Source organism: Bombina bombina, chromosome 2 (genome assembly GCF_027579735.1).
Source record: "Bombina bombina isolate aBomBom1 chromosome 2, aBomBom1.pri, whole genome shotgun sequence".
Taxonomy (NCBI): Eukaryota; Metazoa; Chordata; class Amphibia; order Anura; family Bombinatoridae; genus Bombina; species Bombina bombina.
Genome location: NC_069500.1, coordinates 685,017,840 through 685,043,991, shown reverse-complemented (window position 1 = coordinate 685,043,991; position 26,152 = coordinate 685,017,840). Strand labels below are relative to the sequence as shown.

The window sequence follows — 26,152 nt, the reverse complement described above, 5'->3', positions numbered from 1 at the left end:
AATGTCTATTTTAAAATACTTAGAACATATTGCCCAATGTGAACAACATTGGAATATATATTTACACTTTATTAAATATGAATATTGCATGAATAAGATTTTTCATGTTTTTAACCCTTTAAGGACAAGGCCATTTTTCAATTTCTTACCCTTAAGGACCAAGTCTATTTTTAAATTTCTGCGGTGTTTGTGTTTATCTGTAATTTTCCTCTTACTCATTTACTGTACCCACTCATATTATATACCATTTTTCTCACCATTAAATGGACTTTCTAAAGATACCATTATTTTCATCATATCTTATAATTTACTATAAAACAAAATGATAAAATATGATGAAAAAATTTAAAACTTTGACCCCCAAAATCTGTTACACATCTACAACCACAAAAAACAACCATGCAATATAGTTTCTAAATTTTGTCCTAAATGTTTACATGCTCTCTGCTTTTTTCTTGCAAGTTATAGGGCAATAAGTACAAGTAGCACTTTGCTATTTCCAAATCATTTTTTCCCCCAAAAGTTGCATAAGTTACATTTTAACACTGATATCTGTCAGGAATCCCTGAATAACCCTTCACATGTATATATATATATATATATATATATATATATATATATATATATATATATATATATTTATGAGAAAGAGTTCACCTGCGCTAGAATCTAGGATGTATCACAGTATATATCAATATAATTAAGGTTATTATCAAATGGATATGAGTACTACCTGAGTAATGATATCTATTATGTGATCTGAGTATAGTCAGACTAGTATATGATTGCGTGCTGCCTCTATATTGAAACAGAGTACCCCTGACTCTGTAGAAATAATATACAAAGAGAACAATTTCAACATGTGGTAGAGGCGCTCAGCTATACTGTAAACAATAAGTAAGTCCAAAAATATATATATTGAAAATTTGGAGATAGTCTTAGAAGTTGAATTTCATCACAATTGTGGATTCAATAGAGAAATTTCTGCTTACCAGTTATGTCCTCAATCATATGAGGTAAGCGATGTGCCCAGGTTTAAAGATGATTCACTAGGATTGTTATCCTGTGTCCTGGTATTGTTTCTTGGATGTCTGTTATTCGAATGGGTCCTTCTTGTTCCAGTTCTTTACAAGAATGAAAATCCTGGACTCTCTTTGGGTAGACTTTAATCCGTCTGTAGTATCTTTCTTGCAATGGTGGTAGGAATGTATGATTCTTATCCTTTAGGAGGAGGTAATGCCTCTAGGTGATGAGAATCTCCTTCCCCTCAGAGTGCAGTCAAGACGTGGTTCATAAAAAGAAAACAAAAGCACATAGCATAATATTGTTTTGACACAAAAGATATAGTTATTTTATAATATTATTGTGCTTACATTTAAATCCCTCAATCGACATGAGGTAAGTGACAAACATATATGCAAATATATATGTAACTTGTATAGCTGTATCCTTAGGTATTGGTGATGGTATAGTCATCCAGGTGTTAGATGATGGAATACTTGTCCTTAGTACAAAGTCACTAGGTAAAGTTCACTATACATATGTGCTAAGAGTGGTTTGAATATATTATGTGCCCTTAGGCTTGTAGTACAGCACTAATGTATAGGACTGTAGGGGCTGAAATAGCTATGCCCACTAATTACAAAAACAATATGGTATGTAAGCTGCTGAGTATTCCAAGATCTGGGGATATTAGTGTTACCCACTGTATAATGATGGGACTGGTAAATTCTCCTGATGAAAAGTAAAATGTAAAAAACAAAGTGGGATAGAAAAGAAGTAAAACCTCTTTGTTTCCGGATGTCTGTTATTTTTCAGACTTGCAGCGTTACCAATATCGTTATGTAATAATACTGGATGTGGTGTGTAGTGCAAGATACAGATAAATCTTGCTAGTCCGCTAAAAATGCTCAGCTATAGCTTAGATTTCTGTGTGTTTTTCTGCTATAGCGGAGGTTAAAATAGGCAATATAAGCAATATATAAAAAGTGCATTAATAAAATCCCAAGTGAACATCTATTGAAAGATTAAAAAGTAAGAACCTCAATAGTGGGCGGACAGGGCCTGACTTTCTACTTATACGAACAGAATATCACTTTTTAATCTTTCAATAGATGTTCACTTGGGATTTTATTAATGCACTTCCCACAGACCCAGGCGGCACTTGACAGGAGGGCAGTTCAGTCAGTGACTATTATTATTATAGTCTGCCTGACGACTATGACTCAAGACCAGAGGCGCCGCCGCCAGTTATGAGGGAGGGGAGCAGAGATATGAAGTATGTCATTGTCATATATCCCTGCCCCCTCTGGTTCTTCCGCTGCGGCTCTAAAGTTGAGCAGCCAGTGCCTGCATAATACACACGCGCCGTGGATGTAGGTGGGGAGCGCCTGCCCTGGAGAGTTGGAAGGAACGTGGAAGAATCACTGGGCTGGAACACCGAGGAGGAGAGTGATTGTGTCAATTCGATGGCTGCTGGTAAGTATCTTCTAGACCAACCATTATATCAAGGAGGCTCCTGTCCTGTGACAACTTAATACATTTCTTTTTGTATAGCCCAGGGGAACATTGTCTCTAAAGGACAAAGTAGAATTGCTTAACCAGCGACCTTAACAGTTTATGTGAGTTTCTTGGCTATGGTTTGCATATTATATGCTTTAAAATTAATTATTGTTGAAATTATGTTTTGGATCATCTAGAGTTAAATTAATGTTTGAGGATCATCATCAGACAAATCTCCTGTTGATATAATTTTCACGATGGACTCTATATCTATAATATATATACTATATATATATATATATATATATATATATTTATATATGTATATATATGTATATGTGTATATATATATATATATATGTATATATATATATATGTGTGTATGTATATATATATATATATAGTATAGTATATATATATATATATATATATATATATATATATATATATATATTTTTATATATATATATATATATATATATATATATATATATAGATGAGTTTATGTAGAGAGAATAAATCCTGGAAACAAAAGAAAGACCAGGATAAAAGACAGGGAATTCAGCACTCTTTTTTACAAAATTTAACTGAAGCTCAAAATAAATACACAAATGTGTCGACCTAAAAGCTAATGTAGCTGCAAAGGAGAGAACTCTTTGGCACTAACAGTATTATTACATATATATATATATATGCTCAGAAGGTAAAAGAATGCAAAAAGACCCAATAGGTAGATATGATCAATTTATAAGTATGTCAAAATAGCATAAAAAAATACAACTTGTTACAAACCTGACCGGTCAGGGGTTAGTGTCTATACCACAACAGAAATCATCAACATGATATGTAATTGTTTTCACAGGCCTGTAGAGCCATATGTGTTAGCTGCAGGATTTAGAGTGGGGGACAGTAATTAGACTACTACACCCTACTGCTTGCGGCACCTTAATATGTAAGGCTAAATGCCGGGCAGATTATTATCTGGGATCTAAGTAGTTACAGTTAGTGTGCCCCAACACCTATGCAGCTTAGAAGTCAAAACATAAATTGCACATATACATGTTACTTAAAAGATATATTAGTGGGGGACTGGAAGTCAAGCTACTACACCCAGCTGCATACGGCACCTTATAGTATTAAGGCTAAATGCCGGGCAGGTATTTTATGGGATCTAAGTAGGTTGCTGTACTGTGCCCCAAAATATGTACAAATATCTTGTTACCATGCAAGCAAACAGCTAAGAACAGTATTATATAGCCAGCTTTGCTGGATAGTCACTTAGAAGCAGCTACTCTTGATATCGGGTATAAAAGTCCCTTTAGATAGAGTTATGCAAGCAAGAAGGTTAGCCGTGAAGCAGATACAGATAGTTGTAGAAAGCACAAGGTATAGCCTCAACGTAGCGTGATATTAATAAGCTTCAAGCATATATTAGTGTAGCGTTTCCTTGGGGGACTTTAGCATATACCCTCTCATCAGGGTAGCATCCTCCAAGACAGTCAATCAGCAGCCTATTACTCAGGCAGTGACAAGGCAGTATACGACCTGTTTCCTTCAAAGTTATTCCTGTGACTGAATCATAGAAGATGCGCCTCATTGAGTAGTCGGGAACTCCATTCTAGAGTTCGCTTGCAGCGTGTCTGTTCCGTGTGTACAACACCAATCACATGCTCCGGTCAGCTCGTCCAATGCCGACGCGCGTTTCACCCGCTAGGTATGTCGGGCTTCGTCAGGGCGTGATGACGTTGGGAGTGCTTCGTCTCCCTTTTAAACTTTACTTAGTGACACGCCCCTATTGATAAAGTCTCACAATGCTTCATCAGCGAAAAAATTCGTCAAAACATATGATTTACCTATTTAGCCTTATTTGCCCTAAGAAGATAGTAAAGAAAATATTCAAATACAGCAAGATAAATGCTGTAATATATAAGATATAGAGGCTTGTCTGTACCGGGAAAAATTATTATGGAATGCGAATGATGAATACAACAGCCATACTTTATAAAAAGCATGCCATGTCTATTCTATCATTCAGCCCTTTAGGTATCTGTGTTTGGAGGATCGTAATCCACCTGCATTCCTTTTGGAGGAGGACCTTATCGTTATCGCCTCCTCTGTTGTTGGTAATGCCTCTGTCAATGCCTATGAATGAAAGGGAGTCAGAAATGCAGGCATGAGCATCCTCAAAGTGCTTAGCCACATTGCTTTTGGGATTCTTATTTTTAATGTCATCCCTGTGCTCAGTAATCCGGTCTTTAATGGCTCTCCGAGTTTTGCCCACATAGAACCGTGGGCAACTGCAGGAGAGAAGGTAGATGACACCTTCAGTGTTGCATGTAATGTGATGTTTTAGTTTATACGTCTTGCCAGTATGTGTGGAGAAAACTTTAGTTTTTACCATGTATTTGCACGCCACACATCTTCCACATGGATGATTTCCCGTGGATCTATGTGTAGTGAGCCAGTCAGTTTGTTTTTTGGGTGATACAAATTGGCTTCTCACCAGTTTATCCCTAAGGTTAGGTGCTCTTCTGGCAGTGATGTTAGGGTGGTCTCCCACCTCCTTTAATACCCCTTCATCACTTGTTAAAACATGCCAGTTTTTATCAAGTATAGTTCGCAGAGCTGACCAGTGACAATTAAAGTCTGCGATCAGTCTAATAGGACCTTGCACAGGTTTCTCCTTTGGTATCAGGAGTTGCTCACAATTTTGGTGGGCTGCTTCATTCAGAGCCCTTTTAATGACTCTCTTCGAGTACCCCCTGTCTTCAAAACGTTTTTTCATTTCTTGTGCATGCTCATAATATTTTGTTTTTGTTGAGCAATTGCGGCGTAATCTGAGAAACTGTCCTTTGGGTATTCCTTTTTTAAGGTGGTCAGGATGGTGGCTAGTTGCAAGAAGCAAACTATTGGTGGCCGTCGTTTTACGGAAGTTCTCAGTTTCAATTAGACCCTGATTAAGATTTATTTTAATGTCCAAAAAGGAAATTTCCTTCCTACTGGACTGCAATGTAAGAAGGATATTTTTATCATTCTTATTCAGAGTATCCACAAAGTCCAGGAGACCCTGTTCAGAGCCCTCCCATATGAGGAAAATATCATCCACATATCTAAGCCATATGTGGATGTTTTCCTCAAAGAGAGGGCTCTGATACACATCCTCCATTTCCCATGCTCCCAAGTGAAGGCATGCATAGGTGGGGGCACAAGTCGCCCCCATTGCTGTCCCTTGCTGCTGTACATATATCTTATTATCAAAGAGAAACACATTATTTGTCAAGATGAACTCTAACAGTTCCATGACAAAATCTGTATGTTTATGTGTTTGCGTTCCTCTCATCATAAGAAAGTGTCTGCATGCTTTTATGCCAACATCATGTGGAATTGATGAGTACAAACCTTCCACATCCAAACAGGCCATGATGGCACCTTGAGGGACCGAAAGTTTATCGATTTTCCTTAGGAAATCCGCTGTGTCCAGGATATATGATGGTAATGTGTTTAAAAAGGGTCTAAGAAAAAAGTCCACATAATTGCCTAAATTTTCAGTCAAACTTCCAATTCCTGCAATTATTGGACGACCTGGCGGATGGCTAGCGTTTTTGTGTATCTTCGGGATACAATAGAAGACAGGTGTTATGGGGTGCTCGGGATAGAGATATTTATATTCCGAATTTGTGATAAGGCCATTACTTTTTGCCTTTTTTAGAATGTTAAACAGGGTATACTGTAGGGAGGATGTGGGGTTGTATGTCATGGATTTATAATGCTTTGTATTTAGAAGCTGACGTTTAGCCTCCAAAACATACATGTTCTCATCCCAGAGGACAAGGTTACCACCCTTGTCCGCTGGCTTGATTAAGAATCCTTTAGCATTCATGAGTTCGCTTAGAGCTTTCCGTTCGGGTTTTGATAGGTTGTCATCCACTATTCCTATAAGGGATAGTTGGTTAACTTCCTTCTCAACCTGTTTCACAAATATATTAACTGCCGGTACCATTGAAAGTTGTGGCATATATTTAGATTTAGCCTTAAAGTCTGAGGTAGTTCTATTGTAACAAGGAATATCCTTTAGTTGCGTGGGGGTATACTGACTCCCCTCATTTTCTTCGAGAAGGCTTTGGAGAGTTTCTACTGTGGGCATGTCCTCTTTAGTGATGTTGACATCCTCCACTAGGTGTCTACTTTTGCCCTTCATTATCTGAGATAGTACAATTTTTCGGGCAAACAGGTGGAGATCCTTTATAAAGTTGAATTTGTCAAGGTAGTTTGTTGGACAGAACGAAAGACCTTTTTTAAGTACCTTTATATGAACAAGGTTTAGTTTAAATGACGATAAATTGATTATCTGAAGGCCTTCCTCTGCTGTTTTTAATATCCCCTGCGTCCCCGGTATCGCCAGGGTCTGCCCCTGACAAAATTCCCCTGGTTCTGATTCTGTCTCCGTTGCCTGGAGGGATATCTCCTCTCTCTTGAGTCTGAATTTGTCCCTCCTCCGCCTTCTCTTCCTACCTCCTCTCCTCCTTCCCCTAAAAAATTATGTGATTTCTCTGTGTTTGATCTATGATGTTCAGATTCTGCATCAGAAACATCAGTGCCAGAATCATAGGTACCCCTTATTGGTAAGTAGTTATATACTTTGTTGTTTTTATAGTCATCATTGTCTCTGGAGAGTTTTCTACCTTTTCTTAATTTTATATCATTTTGCAATCTAGCAATCTGCTCTTTGATTTCATCATTTAATTTGGCAAAATTAGTATTATTGGAAAAGGTATTAACCACCTTTTGGCATTCTTCTGCCTGTGTGATTGTTTTGTCCAGTCTATCTTTGTTACGCTTTACCATTTTACCCATTAAGATGATGGAGCAATCAGTAAGACTGGAATTCCAGTCCTCCATGAATGCATCACCTCCTTCATCCTCCCTCAGGTTAGTCCCAGGGTCTAGTCTCAGACGTAGGCCCCTTGGTATAATGTTATTTTTTATGTAATTCTCTAGGCTTGATGTCTCAGCCCTGAGTTTAACCTGTTTAACCAAAAGTTTTTTATAGTTTTTAAAGGCACCATAAATATTAATCGGTGCACTATTTTCAATCTGACTCTCTTCCAAGCCAGACATGGACAGAGACGCTGTTAGTTCAGCTTCCCAGTTCTCATCAGACAATGAAAATGCCATTATAATAGCGTGAATCAGGGTAAGGCACAAGTGTCAAAAATGTTTCTGTCCCCTGCAGCCACCAAGCTTGTGACACATTCAAAGAGTTGTAGACTCTTGTTAGGTTCAGTAGTTAGCATAAGGGGATCACCTCTCCGGAAACCTATATAGTGGTCTTTTAGACCCAGTTACTAAGGTATGGTGATTGGAGAATCAAATTTAATAGCGGAGGGGACGCAATTGCTATGAGCTTAAACAAGGAGTAACCAACCAGTTTACTTCTAGGTTAATACTGGTATGGTCTAGAATATATCAAATATTTGGTGCAGACCCTTATGTAAAATAGATGAGTTTATGTAGAGAGAATAAATCCTGGAAACAAAAGAAAGACCAGGATAAAAGACAGGGAATTCAGCACTCTTTTTTACAAAATTTAACTGAAGCTCAAAATAAATACACAAATGTGTCGACCTAAAAGCTAATGTAGCTGCAAAGGAGAGAACTCTTTGGCACTAACAGTATTATTACATATATATATATATATGCTCAGAAGGTAAAAGAATGCAAAAAGACCCAATAGGTAGATATGATCAATTTATAAGTATGTCAAAATAGCATAAAAAAATACAACTTGTTACAAACCTGACCGGTCAGGGGTTAGTGTCTATACCACAACAGAAATCATCAACATGATATGTAATTGTTTTCACAGGCCTGTAGAGCCATATGTGTTAGCTGCAGGATTTAGAGTGGGGGACAGTAATTAGACTACTACACCCTACTGCTTGCGGCACCTTAATATGTAAGGCTAAATGCCGGGCAGATTATTATCTGGGATCTAAGTAGTTACAGTTAGTGTGCCCCAACACCTATGCAGCTTAGAAGTCAAAACATAAATTGCACATATACATGTTACTTAAAAGATATATTAGTGGGGGACTGGAAGTCAAGCTACTACACCCAGCTGCATACGGCACCTTATAGTATTAAGGCTAAATGCCGGGCAGGTATTTTATGGGATCTAAGTAGGTTGCTGTACTGTGCCCCAAAATATGTACAAATATCTTGTTACCATGCAAGCAAACAGCTAAGAACAGTATTATATAGCCAGCTTTGCTGGATAGTCACTTAGAAGCAGCTACTCTTGATATCGGGTATAAAAGTCCCTTTAGATAGAGTTATGCAAGCAAGAAGGTTAGCCGTGAAGCAGATACAGATAGTTGTAGAAAGCACAAGGTATAGCCTCAACGTAGCGTGATATTAATAAGCTTCAAGCATATATTAGTGTAGCGTTTCCTTGGGGGACTTTAGCATATACCCTCTCATCAGGGTAGCATCATCCAAGACAGTCAATCAGCAGCCTATTACTCAGGCAGTGACAAGGCAGTATACGACCTGTTTCCTTCAAAGTTATTCCTGTGACTGAATCATAGAAGATGCGCCTCATTGAGTAGTCGGGAACTCCATTCTAGAGTTCGCTTGCAGCGTGTCTGTTCCGTGTGTACAACACCAATCACATGCTCCGGTCAGCTCGTCCAATGCTATTTTGACATACTTATAAATTGATCATATCTACCTATTGGGTCTTTTTGCATTCTTTTACCTTCTGAGCATATATATATATATATATATGTAATAATACTGTTAGTGCCAAAGAGTTCTCTCCTTTGCAGCTACATTAGCTTTTAGGTCGACACATTTGTGTATTTATTTTGAGCTTCAGTTAAATTTTGTAAAAAAGAGTGCTGAATTCCCTGTCTTTTATCCTGGTCTTTCTTTTGTTTCCAGGATTTATTCTCTCTACATAAACTCATCTATTTTACATAAGGGTCTGCACCAAATATTTGATATATTCTAGACCATACCAGTATTAACCTAGAAGTAAACTGGTTGGTTACTCCTTGTTTAAGCTCATAGCAATTGCGTCCCCTCCGCTATTAAATTTGATATATATATATATACTGTATATATAATAGTAAAGTGTGTTTAGGTACAAGTCCCGTGGAGTGCTCTTTATTTCTTTATTGTGTATGCCTGTTTGGTGCACCCGGGGTCAGAGCCATGGAGACTGGAGTGCGGTCTGTATTTTGCTTATACATATATATATCTATATATCTATATATATATATATATATATATATATATATATATATATATATACAGTATCTCACAAAAGTGAGTACACCCCTCACGTTTTTGTAAATATTTTATTATACCTTTTCATGCGAAAATACTGAATAAATTACACTACAATGTAAAGTAGTGAGTGTACATCCTGTATAACTGTAAATTTGCTGTCCCCTCAAAATAACCGACAGCCATTAATGTCTAAACCGTTGGCTACAAAAGTGAGTACACCCCTGGGTTTTCTGTGTGTTGTGTATAAATGTATATATATATATATATATATATATATATATATATATATATATATATATATATATATATATATTGATTATACCTTGGATGGCTAGTCTAGAAAGACAGAAAATGTTACAAAGGTCTGAATGCAGGGGGGGAGGGGTGTCCTAAAAATCATAGAATCAATATTTATAAAGTTATATATCATATATATATATATATGTACAAAGATTGATTCTATGTTGATATATAACTTTATGTCAGTATATGCTTTGTGTATAACCATATATTTCCCCTGACAATATCTGCCTCTGTCTCCTAAACCCCCATCATGATTTTTACAACACCCCATCCTCCCCCTGCATTGAGACCTCTGTAACACTTTCTGTCTTTCTAGCTGATCCAGAATAGACATTCCCTTGCAAAAGACTTACATCAGTAAAGGGCCATACCTTGTAGTGATGGTTTATATAAGCAGTTAAAGGGTATACCTTGCTGTCCTGGTATATTTAAGCAATTAAAGGGTATACCTTGCAGTCATGGTGTATATATAAGCAATTAAAGGGCCATACCTTGCAGTCATGGTATATATAAGCAATTAAAGGGCTATACCTTCCAGTCATCGTATATATAGGCAATTAAAGGGAGAATCTAAAGCAGAAATCACATGCTCTACATTTATTACAACATGCAATTTTAGCATTACTCAAACCTTCCATGTGTCTCCCATTTATCTCTCTAAGGCAGTCATATGTCCCTATTTGCAGGATTTAGATAGAAGAAACAAATTTAAACATCTTTAAAATTTACTTCTATTATCAAATTTGTTTAATTCCCTTAATATCCTTTGTTAAAGTAGCAGAAATGCACTAATGAGAACTAGCTGAACAAAACTAGTCAATCAATCAGAACAGGCAAATGTGTGCAGATCAGCTAGCTCCCATTAGTGTAGGATATGTATATATTATTTTTCAACAAAGGATACCAAGAGAACAAATTAGCACTCCACTTGTAATCTAGCCCTAAAGCTTTTATATGTTGATGGAACCCCAGGGTCCCAAAAAAGCCTAAACAAAATCTCCAGCAGTGATTATATAAATAGTTAAGTAGTGAGATTAGGTCATAAAATCTGCTAAATATTGACAGTATCAGGCAGAAGCTCTGATTTAGGTGCACACAATAATGTTATTAGTGTAATGAAAAATGTTTCTATACAAAATTGAGCCTTCAGTGAATCAAAATCTTTTTGATGGTGATGTATTATATATAGAGGTGTGTACATATGTGTACTCATGTGTATTTATGTGTTTATATTTTTATATATTTTGTGAAAATTGCACCAAAAGACTTGCTAGAGGTTGCCACAAATTATTATAATATTATAATTATTATTTTGACCCATTTTTGGTGGTCAGAAGAACACCACCACTGTCTTACGTACATTACCAAGTATGAAGAAAATTCTTCATCAGTGTGTGAGTATTGATGTTTGATCTATCCTCCCAAGCAGTTTTCAGAAACCATCATGTCTACTGGAATGAAACGTAAACGTCCCTCTGGATCACAGTATGAAAAAATCAGGCATAAAAAGAGGCTTTTATAGCTACTCAGAGAGGAGCCATACTGAAATTTGTCAATACAGAGTGTCAAGAGAAGTCCCTACAGAACAGAGTGCGCATGAAAGCAATGATACTAATAAGTAGAGTGCACTTAATACTCAGGGACTTGATACACAAAGTGGGATGACTTCTAAAGCATCAACATCAGCATCTCAAGTTAATTTGGATGAGCATGTTCACAAAGAAAGCACAGTGGATGTAGACATTGTAGACCAACAGGTCTTAAGTGCCTCAGAGTTCGACATATATTTTCTAGAGAATCCAAGTCTGTGGCCATGTATGACAAGTAGCCTGAAGGACTTTTTGGTAAAACATGGACCAAAGCAGGTAAACATTTCAAATTCCCAATAGACTCTTCTGAACACAAAAGAAGTTTCCACCAAATGAATTATTGGAGGCAATTACCCAATGGAGAGAAAATGAAGAGAGAATGGCTTATGTACTCAAAGACAAATAATGCTGTGTACTGTTTTTGCTGTAAAGTATTCCAACCAACGTTTGTTTCATATTCATTGAGTTCTAGTGGTACAAGTGACTGTAAACACCTGCATAGAAATTTGGCTTCTCATGAGAAATCGGCAGCTCATTTGAAAGCATTTTTTAGCTGGAGAGAACTGGAAGTAAGGTTTCAGTTAAAAGCTACCATATATAAGCAGCAGCAGGAAATCATTGATTCAGAGACTGAATACCGGCGAAGTATATTAAAAAGGCTGATTTCCCTTATTAGAATATTTGCTATTCAAAACATAGCATTTTGTGGGTTATCTGATGAACTGTTTGTGCCAAATAATGGAAAAAAAAATTTGTTGAAGTAATGGCAGAGTTTGATTTAGTATTAAAGGAACATTTGAGAAGAGTTACCAGTAAGGAAACCCATGTTCATTACCTTGGGGAAAATGTTCAAAATGAGATTATCCAGTTATTGGCAGACCAAATCAGACAGAATATTCTTGAACAATTGAAATCTGCAAAATACTACTCTGTTATTCTGGACTGCACACCTGACAATAGCCACACTGAGCAAATGACTTTCATGGTTCGGTTTGTGACAACAAGTGAATCCACTGTTAATATAACAGAACACTTTTTGGGATTCATTGATATTGATGACACTACTGGAGCTGGGATGGCAAATGTACTGCTTCAGAAATTTGAAGAAAATGGTATTGATGTTGCCAATATGAGAGGGCAAGGTTATGACAATGGGTCCAACATGAGATGGAAAAACAGTGGAGTACAACCAAAAATAAGAGAAATAAATCCAAGAGCTTTTTTTGTACCTTGCAGTTCACATTCTTTAAATTTAGTAATCTGTGATGATGCTTCTGCTTCTTCTGAAGTTTCTGAATTTTTTAACATTATTCAAAGCATCTTTGTATTTTTCTCTACATCCACTCATTGCTGGCAAATTCTAAAAAGACACCTAGGACACATCTTACCCTGAAACCATTACGTGCCACAAGATGGGAAAGTTGTGTGGAGGCAGTAAAAGCAGTCAGAAATCAAGTTGGAATTATATATGATGCATTGGTTGCAGCTATGGAAGATAAGAGCCTTACAGGGACTGCTCGTGGCAAAACAATACCAGAAGTAAGTAGAATTCTTAAAAATGTAAGCAATTTTAAATTTCTTTGTGGCCTAGTAATATGGCATGATATACTATTTCATGTCAACATCACAAGCAAAAGACTTAAAGGAATTGAAATTGAGATTTCAGCAGCTCTCATACAACTCGAAGCAACAAAGGTTTTTCTCCAGTGCTACCGAAGAGATGAGTTTGAAAATGTTATAACAAGTGCACAGAAGTTGGCAGAGGAACTGAATGTAGAAGCAGGTTTTCAACCTATACAAGTTTTCCGGTCTCGTCATGTAAAAAAAAAATTTAGCTACATTTTAGATCTCTGACCCAGGCAACACAATGTCTTGAGCCAGACCTGCTGAATCCCCCAAACAGCTCTCTAACCCTCCCCCCTCTCACTATTTGGTGCCATTTTGGGTACTGGCAGCTGTCTGCTAGTACCCACTTTTCAAAATTATGTGCCCTTTTTTATATAAATTTTTATTTTTCTGTAGTGTAGCTGCCCCCCTCAATACCCTCCTCAACCTCTCCCAACACCCGTACCCATCAAGACTTAAATGCACATATTAGTGCAGAAGATCGTGGACGCGCGCACCCACACGCGCGCCCCCCCGCCCCCGCACGCACCGGGGACTAATCCATTATCTGACAGGAAGTGATCCAGTGATGGGCAGCCCACCCGCCTCTCTGCAGCTGCTCCCACCCACCAATGATTGGCACCATCGCTGGCCGATGCAGAGAGGGCCACAGAGTGGCTCTCTCTGCATTGGTTTGGAAAAAAGGTATTGCAGTGATGCATCAATATCGAGGCATCACAGCAATACCTTGAAAGCCGCTTTAAACCCCTAATGACGTACAGGGCACGTCGCTGGTCTTTAAAGACCAGTTTGTGTGTGAAGTACCCTGTACGACGTGTGTCGTTAAGGGGTTAACTACTTGGCTGCAAAGGGCTCCAATGCACTTATATATGTGCATGCATTTGTATTTATGTGTTTATATGTGTATATATGTCTTTAAATACATATATACACATATAAATACATATGTAGACATATATATATATATATATATATATGTATATAAATATATATATATATTTATATATATATATATATACTGTATACATGCACATACATATTTAGACATGTATATATATGTATCTCTATGTTAAAGCCCTTTTGCAGCCCTTTTTTTCTAACATCTGAGATTTTATATGTTTGAGCCTTTATAACTTTTTTTTTTTTGCATTTAGCTACAATGAATCATGTCCGTTTGACCTTTAGCAAATCTACCCCATTAACTTTAAACTTGTAATATGCACGTTATTTCTGTTGCACTCAAAAAGTCGGAAACCCCCCCAATAATGCTTGTGCGTTACAATTAGTGCTCCACTAGTGATCTAGCCCAAAGTAAGTTTATTTAAGCTTGCTTTGTTAATGGATTCCTTTTTTTTTTCTTTTTTTTTTAAATCCTACCTTCTTCTTGTGTGTGTGTGTAATTAAGGGGAGAGATTATTTTCAGATGTGCACATATATTCAATACACAGAAATATAAGTATAACTGTGAAGGCATAATCAGAATTTGTAAAATCAAAATCTTAAAAACATTGCTGTATACAAAATAAAATTAAAAAAAGAAAGTGCAAAGTTTAAATGTAATAAAATTTAATCTGAAGTGTAAATTTATATAAAAAATAAAGCACACATTATAAAAACAGCAGAACTCTCATGTCGTACAGTGCTATATATATTGCACTGGGCTTGTCTTTCCTTAACATACAGAAATGCAGGGAACACCCCTTGGAGAAGTAAAGCAAAATCAACCTTTTAAAAATTTCACTTGGGATCTCGCAGTGCTGGAGGATCATTTTAGAACATCTCACCTGAGCAGAGAGGTTTTGAATATCAGGGCCTAGGTGTTTTTGTATCAGTTGTGTTATGCATTTGTTAATTATGCAATTCTATATATCTAATTGTCCTTTAAGAGTCTAGTAAGTAAGGTGAATTTTATGCATCTTTTGTCAATTTGGCCATGTTGTAATATTGGTGATGGTATATAATCAAATGGTAGGTTGCATAATGGGGGGGGGGGGCAATAATCAGGCAGGTTGCTAATCAGTGATTTTGGTATTGTGTTTTTTCAGATTCATTCTCTTATGTGCATTATTGGTCGTTTGCAGCGCCTAGGTTTTAGTTGGTATGTGTGGGTGGATGAATTTTGTCTTAAGGTTATTGACATTTAGAATAGAATGTTGTTGTGTGAATATTGTTTTGGCTTTATTCTTTTGGAGGTGAGCTTTGGCTTTGGTTAGAATTGTTGTGGCTTTTATTCTTTTGAAGGTGAGCTTTATCTTTGCTTGTGCTTGGCCTTAAAATGGCCTTTGGCGGTGCTCAATAGTGCTGTCAGGCTGTGGTGGGGTTTCTTGCCTATTTGGTGGCTTAGTCAGACTGGGATTTTTGGTACTTCCAGTTTGATTGGCAGGAGAGAATTTGGTGCAAGGGGACGTGCCCTTCTTGGCTTTAAGGGAGTGTACATTTTGTGGCTAGGCAAGGTAAATGTTTAAATGTTTATTTGGTTATGTTATTTTGTGTTCAATAAAATCAAGTTGCAGCCTTTATAACTCAGTTTCTTGGTCTTAGTGTATTTATTTGAGGGAAACATAGTGCCTAACATGGGTTTTAAAACAAGTTTAGGGCTCTGTAACAAGTGACAAAATCTAAAATCACACAGTAAATATTGAAGGATTGCTTTAACATTGCTTATATCCAAACCAGAAAGGCCAAAACAGAAAAGTAAAGTAATTCAAGTAAAGTGAAGTAATACACTGATCGTCAGTAAGATACTGGTTTTAAAGAAACCCTACTATACTTTGGAAATAATATAAATGTTAATGCTATTGACCTACTTTCCATTGCTGTTGTAAATGGTTTGAAATGGTGGCAACAAGTATCGCCATTAATGTTTATAGTTTTATGTTACCACCAGTTCACATCAGCAATGGAGACTAGCGGGCCTATCTATCAAGCTTCAAATTGAGCTTGATGGCCGGTGTTTCTGGTGAGCCTGCAGGCTCGCCAAAAAACCGCAGTTATGAAGCAGCGGTCACAAAAGCCGCTGCTCCTTAACCCTGTCTGCCTGCTCTGATGAGGCGGACAGGAATTGAGTACGATCGGTTTGATCGACACCCCCTGCTGGCGGCGAGTCTGCAGGGGGCGGCGTTGCACCAGCAGCTCACAAGAGCTGCTGGTGCAATGCTGAATACGGAGAGCGTATTGCTCTCCGCATTCAGCGATGTCTGTCGGACCTGATCCGCACTGTCGGATCAGGTCCGACAGACATTTGTTAAATAGGCCTCGATGCCAATATTCCATTTTATTTTACCTTGATCTTTGCAATTTGTCCAACTATAGAACCAACAGCTCCAGCCGCACAATTAACCAGAACAACATCCCCAGGTTTTGGTTTGCAGATTTCCAAGAGACCAAAATAGGCTGTCAATCTACAATAAGACATTTTAGAACAATAAATAGATATGTACTATAAAATGAAATTCTTAATTTATATTTTGTTTACTTGTCAAATTACTTTTCTTTAAAGATCATATAGTTTAGATTTGAATAATTTTACTTATAAAAACACTATATTTTATTTAGAACATATACAAAATTGACAGGTTTCCAACATGTTCTCTTACAAAGAAATATTGAGGGGAAAAAAAAAAAGCACTTTCTAAAACCTATGTTACCTAATGAAGGTGATTAATACAATTACTCATTTGGGTGAGAAAGTGAACTGAATCAGTTTTGCATAGCTTGAAGCTATTGGGGGCCTATTTATCAAAGCGTCAACTATGTTGCATTCGCTGGCGTCAATACGCTCGCCAAACATTGCTGCCGCGGATCTGAATATAATCTTCTTATTTATCAAAAAAGCCGTCAAAAACACGTGTGTCAAGTACGGTGTGAAGAGCATCAGACTGGTGTTAACTAACAGTCATCGATGTTGCGGTTATTCGGGTTTTTCCCAACTTTATATATAAAGTACATTTTTCTAAAGCTAATCTTTTATTTTTCACCTGTTAATGTCCAAGAAATAGCTACATGTATACCTCAACAAAAAATACCTCATAGAAAGTTATTTTTATATTTATTTGTTATACAAAAAAATCTGTTATATGATACTTTCACGTAAATTAATGTGTATTTGTATTTCTAGAAGTCATGATATGCTTTTATCTCATATGTTTTTTTTTTATAAATGATTATTAATGCTAGAATTTGTACATATATCTTTGCACATACTTGTGTGTATATATATATATATATATATATATATAAAAGATTTCTGACATAACACACACACATATATATATATGTGTGTGTGTGTGTGTGTGTGTGTGTTATGTCAGAAATCTTTTGCAAACATATTTACATGTCCCTAAATTCGTTTTTTTGTTCTAAACAATGCTGTCTTTCATATCTCTGTGTTTATTTATACCACTATATGTATATATTGTAAATGTAATATTAGTCTGAGCAGGAATAATTGCAAATATAACGTAATCAGAGTATCATATGTATTTATTTGCAATCAATGTATATTTTAAGAGCTGGGCCAGTTTTCTCTCTGTACCTGTGTAACCCCTCCTGATTGCAATCTAGTTTTAAAAAAAACACCCCTTCATAGGTATTATAAAATGGGCTGGCATATAAGATGACATTTCTTACTGAAAAATAAATTCAAGAGAAGGAAGAAATCATGACAGTTTAATGCTACACCTTTGAGCTATCAGCTTAAGATTATATTGAATCAAACATCAATTTGAATTTTAAAATCCTTGTCTAAAATATTACACTGTGTCCTTATGTCAGCATCAATATTTATCTTTAATTCTAAATTCACATATACATACTTTCAAAGTATAATACACAATGTAACAAATGAGACAAGTTCTGATGAGTGATCAATGACACAAGTATCGAGCATTTTGATTTGTTAGTGATAGTTTAAAATTTATATTTGAATCAGATTGGCTAATGTCATAAATCATGTGATTATGCATATTCCAATCAAAAGTGGTTGAAAAATTCACTAGTGTGTGGGTTATTTAGAAGTTTGTGTCATAATTGGTGCGACAAGTGTTGAGTCAAATATGGCGCGAAGTGGAGACTGGGACTTGTATTACATGGCTTTAACATGGTGCACATAGATTTTTCCAAAAAATAAAAAGGAAGTTAGCTATATTATGTTGTGTATTTATTTCATTTTTATCTCTATATCTATATATAATAATATGCTATTGGGGTTTGGGAATCTTTGTCTCCTTCTAGTGGTAGGGAAGGTAATTCCCAGCAGTAATGGATTGTTGACTCTTACCGTAAGAGTCAACAATCCATTACTGCTAGGAATTGCCTTCCCTACCACTAGAAGGAGACAAAGATTCCCAAACCCCAAAATCTCTATGTAAACCCCTTCTACCTCTATGGTAGTCAGTCTTATCTTTGCCTCCACTGGAGGAAGGTAAAGAATGGTGATGTGCAGACAATTGCTTCACTGAGAGGCATTCTCATCTCAGATTGAGTTGAGGCCCATTTGCCCTTAAAGGGCAGTGTTTGTCAAGAGGGAAGTTTAAGGAGTTTGGTGCGTGTCTTATTTTTTCTTTACCATGAAAACTTGTCTTTTGCCTTCTTCTATTGGGTCTACAGTTACCTCCTATAGTATATCCTCTGCTGATATGTTTTTTCCTGCTATTATGCATAGTAGGAGAGTGTTTAAAGTGGTTTTTATTTAATTTGAAGGGGCCAAATTATCAAGCTCCGAATGGAGCTTGATGCCCCTTTTTCCACGTGAGCCTTCAGACCGCTGCTCCATAACTTGTCCGCTGCCTCTGAGGCTGCGGTCTTCAATCCGCTCGATCCTATATGATCAGGCTGATTGACACCCCCTGCTAGCGAATCTGCAGGGGGCAGCGTTGCACAAGCAGTTCCCAAAAACTGCTTGTGCAATGATAAATGCCGACAGCGTATGCTACATTGTATCATGTCCACTCGCACTATGATAAATTGGCCCCGAACACTCAATTTAAAACATATACCGGGCATTATTATATAGTATCTATATATGGCTGGTTCAGATTCATTTGCAGCCCATATATAAGGGGCTCTATATTGGGTTAACCTACGGGGTTTAAATTGTTTTAGTTTTCTGTGAACATTAAGGCTGGATTACAAGTGGTGCAGTAACTTTTTTTTTTTTCATAAGCAAAACCTCTGCTAGGATTTTAATTTCTGTGCTTTTCAGGTTGTGTTCGTGTTACAAATTCCCAAAAAACTTATTTTGCCTTACCGTTAACCCGAATAGCACGAAAAACTAAACTTATGTTTTCGCGTGTGCGTGCATGTGTTCCCTCATACAGATCAATAGAGAGAAAAAATGGGAAACAAAACTAACACCCAAGATCGCGCAAACGCCATTGCCTTTTTTTTCATTCCCCATAGAAGTCAATGGGGGGAAAAAATTGTTGAAAAATAAAAAACAAAAACACCCATCGTTGGCAGTTATTTTGGCTTCAAGTTAACTTAAAAGGTCAGTACAAGATATGACTTCTACTAGTTGCAGTATTCTTGTGTCTCATGAGGCTAATGAGGCATCTGAGGGGGAGTTTTTTTCCGATGTTCAGGAACCTGTCTGTGATTCAGAGCCTGGCTCTTCCTTCTTTTTGTTTAAAAATTTATCTAATTTGTTCTTTACTAAAGAAGTTTTTTTGTTACTAAAAGAGATCTACCAGTCATTTTGATTCTTATTATGAACCTGCTAAGGATTCTCCTGAGGTTTTTTCCAGTGGCTGATGCTGTGGCTGGGATTTTTTCTAAAAATGTATCTATACCTAGTAATTATTTTATTCCTTCTGCCAGGTTTAAGAGAATGTATCCTCTTCCTGTTTCTAATATTGAGCTATGGGATACCGTCCCTAAGGTGGATAGTTCTATTTCTACTTTGGCTAAACTTACTACTATCCCTCTGGAGGATAGTACTTCTTTTTGAAGACCCTTTGGATAGGATACTTAACTAATTTCTTAGAAGGGCTTGTTTGTAGGCAGGTTATCTTTTCAGACCAGCTATTGCAATTGTTGCTTCCATTTGGTTGGATGTTTTTTTTGATCAGATCTTTTACAGTGAAGATTTTCTTAACCTTTTAAGTTTGCTTAAATGTGTTCTTTCCGTTATTGGAAACGCTATCTCCAATTTAATTAGAATGTATGCTAAAAGCATGTCCTTGTCTGCCCTTTTTAGGTGAGCTTTATGGTTAAACTCATGGTCGGCTGATGCAGTTTCTTATTTTAAACTCTTGAATATTTCTTTTCAAGGAAAGAAATAGTTTGAGGCAGATTTAGTTTCTATTTTTCCACTGTTACTGCTGGTTAAGGAGTTTTTCTTCCCCAAGATAAGGAATCTAGGGGTAAATTTGCATCTTAGAATAAGAAACAAACACTATGAGGCCTACTTATCAAGCCGTCAAGTGCAAATACGCTGGAATTCCGCAGCGTAATTGTGGAGAGCTTGATTCCCCTTAGTTATCAAACCCTACAGACCGGCAAAAATAGAAATCTGTAACGTAACATACGATCCGCCGGTCTCAGTCCGACACAGATCGATGCTTACGTCACTACAGATGTTCCGAATGCAAATTCGGCACTATCTGACTACTTTTGCAAGTTAACAAATATCTAACAGGTACGCTCGCCACTATTCCGGCCCAGCGTACCTGGTTTTCAATCCGCGGCCCTGGATGCGGCGGATGCCATAGGAATCAATGGGAGTCTGAAAGCAGTGAAAACTCATGTTCGCTGCTGCCCGATATCCCACTGATTCCTATGGGAGAATAAAAATTACGTTTACACCTAACACCCTAACATGTACCCCGAGTCTAAACACCCCTAATCTGCCGCCCACTACACCGCCGCCACCTACATTATACTTATTAATCCCTAATCTGCCGCCCCGCCACCGCCGCCACCTACATTATACTTATTAACCCCTAATCTGCCGCCCCGACACCGCAGCCACCTACATTATACTTATTAACCCCTAATCTGCCGCCCGACACCGCCGCCACCTACATTATACTTATTAACCCCTAATCTGCTGCCCCCTACACCGCCGCCACCTACATAAAGTTATTAACCCCTATCCCGCCGCTCCCGGAGTTCACCGCAACTAAATAAATGTATTAACTCCTAAACCCCTGGCCTCCCACATCCCTACCACTTACTAAACCTATTAACCCCTAAACCAGCCCCCACATCGCCATAAACTAAATTAAACTATTAACCCCTAAACCTAACAACCCGCTAACTTTATATGAAATATTAACTCATCCCTATCTTATAATAAATTTAAACTTAGCTTTAGATTTAAATTAAACTATAATAAACTACTAATTAACCAACCCTAACTATTATCCTACAATTACATTAAACTATATTAAACTATTCATTAATCTACCCTAACTATTATACTAAAATTACATTAAACTATATATTAATCTACCTTAAGTATTATACTCAAATTACATTAAACTATATTAAACTAATAATTAATCTACCCTAAATATTATACTAAAATTACAATAAACTATATTAAACTAATAATTAACCTACCCTAACTGTTATACTAAATTACAGTAAACTACAAATTAAATATATTACATATTTAAAAACCTAACCCTACTCAAATAATTTTAATCTACAATAAAAAATTACAAAGTTAAAAAAAACTAACAAATAAGTTACAAAAAATAACAAACACTAAGTTACAAAAAACCCCCACTAAGTTACACAAAATACAAAATAAATGATCAAACATTTAAACTAATTACACCTAATCTACGAGCCCTATGAAAATAAAAAGCCCCCGCAAGATAAAAAAGAAACCCTAGACTACAATAAACTACAAATAGCCCTTAAAAGGGCCTTTTGCGGGGCCCCAAGAAATCAGCTCTTTTACCTGTAAATAAAATACCCCCCCAACAGTAAAACCCATCACCCACACAACCAACCCCCCACATAAAAACCTAACTAAAAAAACCTAAGCTCCCCATTGCCCTGAAAAGGGCATTTGGATGGGCATTGCCCTTAAAAGGGCATTTAGCTCTATTGCAGTCCAAACCCTAATCTAAAACTAAAACCCACCCAAATCACCCTTAAAATATCCTAACACTAACCCTCTGAAGATTCACTTACAGTTTTGAAGATCCGACATCCATCCTCCAAGAAGCCGGGAGAAGTCCTCTTCGAAGCCGGCCGAAGTCTTCATCCAAGCGGCCGAAGTCTTCATCCAAGTCCACATAAGTCTTCACCCAGACGGCATCTTCTATCTTCATCCATCTGGCGTGGAGTGGCTCCATCTTCAAGACATCCGACACAGAGCATCCTCTTTTTCCGACGTCTTCTTCCCGAATGAAGGTTCCTTTAAATGACATCATCCAAGATGGCGTCCCTTAGAATCCGATTGGCTGATAGAATTCTATCAGCCAATCGGAATTAAGGTTGAAAAAATCCTATTGGCTGTTGCAATCAGCCAATAGGATTGAGCTTTCATCTTATTGGCTGATCCAATCAGCCAATAGAATACGAGCTCAATCCTATTGGCTGATTGGATCAGCCAATAGGATGAAAGTTCAATCCTATTGGCTGATTGCAACAGCCAATAGGATTTTTTCAACCTTAATTCCGATTGGCTGATAGAATTCTATCAGCCAATCAGAATGTAAGGGACACCATCTTGGATGACATCATTTAAAGGAACCTTCATTCGAGAAGAAGACGTCGGAAGAAGAGGATGCTCCGCGTCGGATGTCTTGAAGATGGAGCCGCTCTGCGCCGGATGGAAGAAGATAGAAGATGCTGTCTGGGTGAAGACTTCTGCGGGCTTGGATGAAGACTTCGACCGCTTGGATGAAGACTTCAGCCGGCTTCGATGAGGACTTCACCCGGCTTCTTGGAGGATGGATGTCTGATCTTCAAAACTGTAAGTAAATCTTCAGGGGGTTAGTGTTAGGATTTTTTAAGGGTGTATTGGGTGGGTTTTAGTTTTAGATTAGGGTTTGGGCTTCAATAGAACTAAATGCCCTTTAAAGGGCAATGCCCATACAAATGCCCTTTTCAGGGCAATGGGGAGCTTAGGTTTTTTTAGCTAGGTTTTTATTTAGAGGGGTTGGTTGTGTGGGTGGTGGGTTTTACTGTTGGGGGGGTTATTTGTATTTTTTATTTACAGGTAAAAGCTGATTTCTTTGGGGCAATGCCCCGCAAAAGGCCCATTTAAGGGCTATTGGTAGTTTATTGTAGGTTAGGGTTTTTTTATTTTGGGGGGGCTTTTTTATTTTCATAGGGCTCTTAGATTAGGTGTAATTAGTTTAAATGTTTGATAATTTATTTTGTATTTTGTGTAACTTAGTGGGAGTTTTTTGTAACTTAGTGTTTATTATTTTTTGTAATTTAGTTGTTAGTTTTTTGTAACTTAGTAATTTTTTAGTGTAGATTTAAATTATTTGAGTAGGGTTAGGTTTAATTACATTTTTAGTTTAATGTTATTTTAGTATAACAGTTAGGGTAGATTAATTATTAGTTTAATATAGTTTAATGTAATTTTAGTATAATAGTTAGGGTAGGTTAATTAATAGTTTAATATAGTTTAATGTAATTTAGTCTAACAGTTAGGGTAGATTAATTATTATTTTAATATAGGTTAATGTAATTTGAGTATAATAGGGTAGATTAATTAATAGTTTAATATAGTTTAATTTAAATCTAAAGGTAAGTTTAAATTTATTATAAGATAGGGATGAGTTAATATTTAATGTACAGTTAGCGGGTTGTTAGGTTTAGGGGTTAATAGGTTAATTTAGTTTATGGCGATGTGGGGGGCTGGCGGTTTAGGGGTTAATAACTTTATTTAGTTGCGGTGGGCTCCGTGAGCGGCGGGATAGGGGTTAATAACATAATGTAGATGGTGGCGGTGTAGGGGGCGGCAGATAAGGGGTTAAGAACATAATGTAGGTGGCGGCGGGGTCCCGGAGCAGCGGGATAGGGGTTAATACGTTTATTAGAGTTGCTGTGGGCTCCGGGAGCGGCGGGATAGGGGTTAATAACTTTATTAGAGTTGCGGCGGGATAGGGGTTAATCATTTTAGTATAGTGGCGGTGTTTAGTGACAGGGTACAAATAAAGCTGGGAAAAAGCCGAATAGCAGCGAGATCGATGACTGTTTAGTTAACAACAGTCCGCTGTTCATCGTCCCGTACTTGGTGCGCGGCTTTTTGACAGCTTTTTTGTTAAATTTGGAGAACGTATTCAGGTCTGAGGCAACAATGTTAGGCGATGTCTTAACACCCATAAACTACCTATTAACCCCTAAACCGAGGCCCTCCCGCAACACAAACACTATATTAAACTTATTAACCCCTAATCTGCCGCTCCCGACATCACCGCCACTAATAAAATGTATTAACCCCTATTCCGCTGCTCCCCGACATCGTCACCACTATAATAAAGTTATCAACCCCTAAACCACTGCCCTCCCGCATCGCAAACACTATTTAAATATAATTAACCCCTAATCTGCCGTCCGCCCACATTGCCCCCACTATACTAAAGTTATTAACCCCTACACTGCAGCCACTATAATAAACCAGTTAACCCCTAAACTGCAAGCCCCCACCACGAAATAAACTAAATTAAACTATTAACCCCTAAACCGAAAGCTCCCCACATCACAACAACCTAATTAAAACTAATAACCCCTAACCCTAAACCTAACTGTAACCCTAACCCTAACACCCCCTAACTTTAACATAATTAAAATAGAGCTAAACTAAAGTTACAATTATTAACTAAATAATACCTATTTAAATACATACTTACCTGTCAAATAAAACCTAAGGTAGCTACAATATAACTAATAGTTATATTGTAGCTAGCTTAGGTTTTACTTTTATTTCACAGATAAATTTGTATTTATTTTAACTAGGTAGACTAGTTAGTAAATAGTTATTAACTATTTACTAACTACCTAGTTAAAATAAATACAAACTTACCTGTGAAATAAAACCTAAGCTGCCGTACACTAAAACCTAACATTACAAAAAATAAAAAAACCTACCATTACAAAAAATAACAAACAAAATTATACAAAACAATAACAATTATTCCTATTCTAATATACTTTAAAAAAAAAAAAAAACCAAAATAAAAAACCTTAATCCATAAAACTACCAAGGGCCCTTAAAAGGGCCTTTTGGGGGCCCTTAAAAGGGTCTTTTGTAGGGCATTGCCCTAAAAGATAGCAGCTCTTTTTCTCCAAAAGAAAATCGAACACCCCCTAACAGTATACAAACCCCCACCCCCCAAACCCACAAAATAAAAATCTACCTAATCTACCTATTCTACCCATTGCCCTGAAAAGGGCATTTGTATGGGTATTGACCTTAAAAGGGCATTAAGCTCTTTGTCCTGCCCTTAAAAGGGCATTCAGATCTTTTATGAAATGCCCAAGCCCTAATCTAAAAATAAAAACCCACCCCAAAACAAAAAAAATACATTACACAAAATAACAAACACATTATCAAATATAAAAAAATGTTGCTATTCTAATACCCATTTAAAAAAAAAAAACAACACCCCAAAATAAAAAACCTAATCTAGAATAATCTACAAATAGCCCTTAAAAGGGCCTTTTGTAGTGCATTGTAAATTAAACAGCTCTTTTACCTGAAAGAAAATTACAATGACCCACCAAGATTACAAACTCCCACCACCCCCCAAACCCACAAAATAAAAAAAAACTATCTAAAAAACCTAATCTACTCATTGCCCTGAAAGGGGCATTTGTATGGGCATTGCCCTTAAAAGGGCACTTAGATCTTTTGCATTTGCACTGAA

The 26,152-nt window shown here is 37.0% G+C and overlaps 1 protein-coding gene across 1 annotated transcript in view; it reads right to left on the bottom strand.

The window, feature by feature from the left end:
- LOC128649411 (prostaglandin reductase 1-like) overlaps window positions 1-26,152 on the bottom strand; it is a 166,613-nt gene that overhangs the window by 102,418 nt on the left and 38,043 nt on the right. Inside the window, exon 6 of the mRNA XM_053702664.1 lies at window positions 16,597-16,714. Within this exon, the coding sequence (XP_053558639.1) occupies window positions 16,597-16,714 (118 nt within the window). The remainder of the gene's footprint in view (window positions 1-16,596; window positions 16,715-26,152) is intronic.